The sequence below is a fragment of the Panicum virgatum genome, chromosome 7N, assembly GCF_016808335.1.
Source record: "Panicum virgatum strain AP13 chromosome 7N, P.virgatum_v5, whole genome shotgun sequence".
Lineage (NCBI taxonomy): Eukaryota > Viridiplantae > Streptophyta > Magnoliopsida > Poales > Poaceae > Panicum > Panicum virgatum.
Window position 1 is genome coordinate 3,258,523 of NC_053151.1, and position 5,545 is coordinate 3,264,067.

Genomic DNA, 5,545 nt, shown 5'->3' on the forward strand with positions numbered 1-5,545 from the left:
CTGCTCCCTCTGGGCCCACTATCAGAGTTGGTAACGGGCGCTCTTGATGTCCGTTACTAAAGGCCATTACCTATCACCCCGTGCGGCAGCTCCCGCTGGGCCCACTGTCAGTATTGGTAATGGGCATCATGTATGCCTGTTACCTTTCATAAGATATTGGTAACGATTTTCACTTTTAAGCCCGTTACCAATGACTTATCAAAGGTTTTCATTTATCTATTTTCATTTGTTGCCTGTTACCATTGATGTTTGAAAGGTAACGGGTTACCTGTGAAAGGTAACGAGCTTTACATGATGTCCATTACCTATAGCTGTGCCAGCCCAATTGGGCTAGCCTGTTTCCTGGCTGCATCTTGAAACCAGCCAGGATTTGGCAGCCACCTTGAACATGCAAGCTATATATATATACTCCACAGCAGCAAGGATAGGTTTACAATGCAGGGACTCAACATAAACATATCATCACATATGACAAGTTTACAGTGCAGCCTCATGTATCATCTCAAATTCACAAAAATGTAACCTGTAACCTAATATAAATAAACACATGAACACATGGACATCAAGTTCAAATTTTCTCCACATGTCATAATCATAAGTTCTCACAGTTTCAAACTAGACCTTAGTAGAAGCTGCCGTCCGTTGGGATGACATACTTGACGATGAAATTGCATAGCATCTCCCGGATCATTTCATATGGGTCTTTGGAAATTGGGCCAGGTGGAGTTGTATAATCCTGCAGAACACCACGCTTAATAAAAAAGTATGTTGGCAAATAGTAAATAAATAAAACAAGTGATTAATGCATAAACGCGCTGTGAAGAGTAAATACACCACGCTTAATAAAAAAGTATGTTGGCAAATAGTAAATAAATAAAACAAGTGATTAATGCATAAACGCGCTGTGAAGAGTAAATACATCTTTTGTAGGTTGTTCCATCGCAAACTAGGCTCATCATGTTCATTGCAACGTAGAAAGCACATAGCGTGCTCCCTGGTGGTTATTGAGCGCACTACAATACACAAAAATGTTATGCTAGATTAAATGGCATAAATCAAAGCAAAACTGCATCGATAATGGAATCCTTGCTATAATTACCTGAAAATGGGTCTACTGCGTCAGTTTCGTTGCTTTGGACTTTGGTTTTATTCCTTTAGTCTTAATGTATTTTCCAAAGGAACTTCATGAAGTGGTAGTGATTAGCAACATTAAAGAGTTGGAGAAATTGCATATATAGAAACAAACCTACAAAAAGCTTACACGTTAATAACTTCTTGGACATCTGGAAACTTCACTTCGGCACAATTTTCGTGGAGTCTAGATGGAATATGAGATTCGACTTGGTGACAAAGACTACCGGCACCCAGTGGCCACCCGTGTTGTACGCTCCTACCATGAAGTCATGGTTCATAAGCTTAGCAATTTGATCTACTACAAAATTGGATTGGAATTGGATGCCCAATGTTGAGAATATTTGTGGGTCCAAAAATCCAACATCTACCCCCATCTCTTTTGCCAATTCTAACATTTTCCTACATAAAAAATTAAATTGTTAGTTTGAATATTGTGGTACTAATTAATGAAACTCTAGTATCAAGGAACTTACAGTGAGAAGCACCTCAGCAAGCTCATGTCCAATGCGTCAAGGTGCAATAGGTCATACAAATCACTAAATCCAACATAAAAATTATCTGCCGTAGATCCAAAGTGGCATGCCTGAAATGATACACCAATGTTGTCGACACCATTTGCACTCTCTAGCATGTAGTGATTATGCAAGGCCACACATGATGGTCCAACAGCCTTTAGATCCTCCTCTGATAGCATATGCTCACCAGACTTATATTTAGTATTGATCTGAGTCCAAATGGAGCCAACAGTTGCGGCGTCTCCCTTCTGAGGCAGCGTCTCCTTTTGAGGCAGCATCTTGTTCTGAGAATGCGGCTCATTTTCATCCATTTGAGGAGGAGGAGGAGGATGTGTTGGTTCTAGCAGTCGAGAATCGTGCTTATCCATTTGAGGAGGAGGAGGTGGTGGTGGTGGTGGGTCTAGTAGTCAATCACCCGGTGGCTCATGCTCATCCTTGTGAGGAGGAGGAGACGGCGAGGGTGACTTGAGAGGATAACGAGGAAGAGGTAAATCTGAAGATGATGTGGGACCAGAGGTGGGAGGAGGCCTTGTCCTTGGTGGTATTTGGATACATCCTCTTAGCCACAGTATCCGATAAAAAAGAGCTTCATTAAGGGTTGTGATCTCATAACCGACTTGGATAGGTACATTCATGTGCCTCAAATTGGGCCACATATAAGTAGCTTGCACCACAGCATATCCAAATTCTACGGGTACTGTATGGCTCACCTCCTGATCCAGATAGACAGTGGTAGATTCGAGCTCCATGTTATACTTGCTATCCAGAAGGCTGTAAACTGTCGGCTCGATTAGGCCATCTATCTTCTTCTACAATCTTCTACAACTAAAAAAATAAAACAGAACTGCTAGCGCCCGGACGTCTGATCCGGGCGCTAGCGTCGGACGGTCGAGTAAGGGGAAAATTTCCCACTGCAACATGGTTCTTATGTTCCATGCAACAATCAACTTATGTAATAAGACTTGCCAGACTGGAACATTCACCCGATGTGCCTTTCATATAAGTTTGGCCTTCCCTGCTTGCAAACTCGTGACATGTACACTTAAGCTTTTGGGAGGACCTTAGCGGAGAGCAATAGGACCATGTTTACTAAGACCCCCTTGGCCACAAGAGAACTCATTTGATGCAGCCGGAAGACATATGGATTGGATCACAGGAGACCATGCGAGAAAACATCTTGCTAATGCAAGGAGGAAGACTTAGAAAAGAGCTCACCGAGAGAATTGTTGCAACAACAATCAACTGGGATATCGGTAAGTTAGGTAAATTCCAACAGATAAAACATTTTGTGTTACCTTATGCAACAGTTGAGAAAAATTGAGAAAAGTTAACAGAAGTCAACAGTTGGAACAACCCCAAATCCAGATTTACTTGGACTAACAAACAGCAGCCGCCTCTGCTAGAAAGGCTGGATTGGTTTTTTACTTCTAGTTCTTGGACCACAAGTTTTCCTAACACAATGGTTAATGGGCTTTCTAGGGAAATTTCAGACCATACCCCCTGCTTGGTTTCAGCCTCTACAAATGTCCCAAAGTCTCAGGTCTTCAGGTTTGAGAACTATTGGTTAAATCATGATGATTTTGGAAACAGCAACTGCCATCCCTTGCTTCTACAATCAAAAATTGTAAGACAGTTCTGTTCTTCATGGATATTCTAGAAGAGTTCTGGGACTTCTCCATTCATGAATGGAATTTTAGGGCTGTCCTACAAAAACATATTCAGGATTTACTTAATATGCAGAAAATCTATTGGAAGCAAAGGGGTACTATCAAGTGGGTAACTGCAGGGGATGAATGTACCAGGTTCTTTCATGCTAATGCATCAATTAAACATAGGAAAAACTACATTACTGTTCTTAGAAATGAAGAAGGCTCTGAGTTCAACAGTCATGAAGACAAAGCCAAGGTTCTATGGGAAGGTTTCAAGGAAAGGCTGGGTGTAACAGATCAGCCATTGGGCCAGTGGGCCAAAAATGAATAGTGCTGGGCCAATCTCGGTACTGTAGCTCGGGTACTGTAGCACGTCTGGTACTGTAGCGCCGGGGTACTGTTCATCGCGGAACACTGTAGCTCGGAACGATGATCCCATACTGAAAGTTGAGAACGGAACAGACCAGCTTAAATAGCCGGTCGCGGGAAGCTAGTTAATTCCGGATCGATCCTTTTTGTGCGAAGCGAGGACGAAAGCGCAAGAGGATTAATTAGTAGGTGTGGTTTACTCAACTTGCAGAGTAGATCTTAGCCGTTATCCCGGGCCGGGTCGTTACACTGGGAAAATCAGAATACATTCATATCTATTTTGATTTGTTCTCTCTTTTGGTTCAGGAGGATGGGCATGACTGGATTCAGCTGCCTTTCACCAAGGAGGAAATTTATATTATTATAGCTGAGCTCCCAAATAACAAATCCCCAGGTCCTGATGGGTTTAATGGAGAATTCCTCAAAAAGTGTTGGCCTCTTATTGCTAATGATTTCTATGCTCTTTGCCAGGCATTTTATAATGAGGAAGTCTGCCTTCAAAGCATCAACAATTCTTATATCACTCTCATCCCTAAGAAGGACATCCCTACTCTAGTTGGAGATTTTAGGCCTGTCTCTTTGCTAAATTCTTCAATTAAACTTCTCACAAAATTGCTGGCTGAAAGATTGCAGAAAACAATCATAAGATTAGTCCATAAGAACCAATATGGTTTTATAAAGTCGAGAACAATTCAAGACTGTTTAGCCTGGGCTTTTGAATACCTGTATATCTGCAAAATGTCAAAGAAAGATATGATCATACTGAAATTAGGTTTTGAGAAAGCCTTTGATAGAATTGAGCATCAATTTATTCTAGAAGTGTTAAGGGCAAAAGGCTTTGGTGAAAAATGGATTGGTTGGATTACAAACATCCTCATGACAGCTACCTCTTCTATGCTCTTGAGTGGGGTGGCTGGGAAAACCTTTCATTGTAAAAGGGGGGTGAGACAAGGAGATCCTCTCTCCCCTCTCCTTTTTGTCCTTGCTGCCGACACCTTACAGATGTTAGAATCTTTAGGATCTCTAGGAGTAGATCGATGGGTTATATTCCCTTTCTGTAGAAGAAATACCTTGCTGGTAACCTCTGCAGGTTCGTCAGTGGCGTTCTGCGCTAGGGCAGCGACGCGCAGTGCAAAGATGTCGTGGTGGTGGTGCCTGGACGTAGTTGATGGCGAGCCGGTGGCGCTTCCCGTCACTGATAGTCCCTCCCTTTAGATCGGGTTAGGGTTTGAACAGTGGGGAATAGTGACGGCGGGTGAACCTCGTGTCTAGAGCCGCTAGTCCCCACCTCCTCTTTATAGGGCTGCGCGACGGGGGGCCACCAACCTCATCTTGGGCTGGGCGTCCCAGATCAGGATGCGAGTCAAGGTTCGGCCCAGTCATTGGACTGGCCTGGTGGAGATCAACCTAACATTCTCCCCCTTGATCTCACCTTTACTTTTAAAACTTTATACTTCGACGTAAACCTTTTTACTTTCTCTATGTTTCTTTACTCTTGGTCCTCATCTCATTGCAGATCAGTACGTAGGGCGTGCTTCGTCGTGACAGTTATTAGTTACCGTCAAATTAACAGCCACAATGTACCTTTATGTATTGAAACAAAGACCTTAATCTTTCTTTGGGCCCTTTAGTAATCCAGAAATCATAGGCCTCCCGTAAAACCCATGTCGACTTGGGCGGTAGACCTTTAGTAAGCGGATCCGCAAGCACTTGCTTGATACTTTGATGCTAAATACTTTCATATGATTCTGGATTTTGTCCTTTGCAACATATAACTCACTGTCAAAGTGTTTGGTAGCACACTTGACATGTTGCTATAGGAGTGAAAACATTCGAATGGTATATTGCTGTTGTCTACCATTATCAATTCCGGGTAAA

General features: G+C 42.6%; 1 protein-coding gene across 3 annotated transcripts; it reads right to left on the bottom strand.

The window, feature by feature from the left end:
• Positions 1-481: 481 nt before the first annotated feature.
• Positions 482-2,118, bottom strand: LOC120683255. 3 transcript variants are annotated; one of them, XR_005678732.1, is made up of 4 exons: positions 1,608-2,116; positions 1,100-1,533; positions 920-1,013; positions 482-736 (listed from the first exon to the last, which is right to left on the bottom strand). XR_005678732.1 is itself a non-coding variant. In XM_039965309.1 (2 exons), exons 1-2 carry the CDS (start codon positions 2,015-2,017, stop codon positions 1,293-1,295), a joined length of 651 nt encoding a protein of 216 aa, XP_039821243.1. In that variant the 5' UTR covers positions 2,018-2,108; the 3' UTR covers positions 482-1,292. The 3 variants fall into 3 exon arrangements, 1 of the variants encoding a protein (XP_039821243.1); XR_005678731.1 differs by having other exon boundaries at positions 920-1,533; positions 1,608-2,118; XM_039965309.1 differs by having other exon boundaries at positions 482-1,533; positions 1,608-2,108.
• Between the last annotated feature and the right edge of the window lie 3,427 nt (positions 2,119-5,545).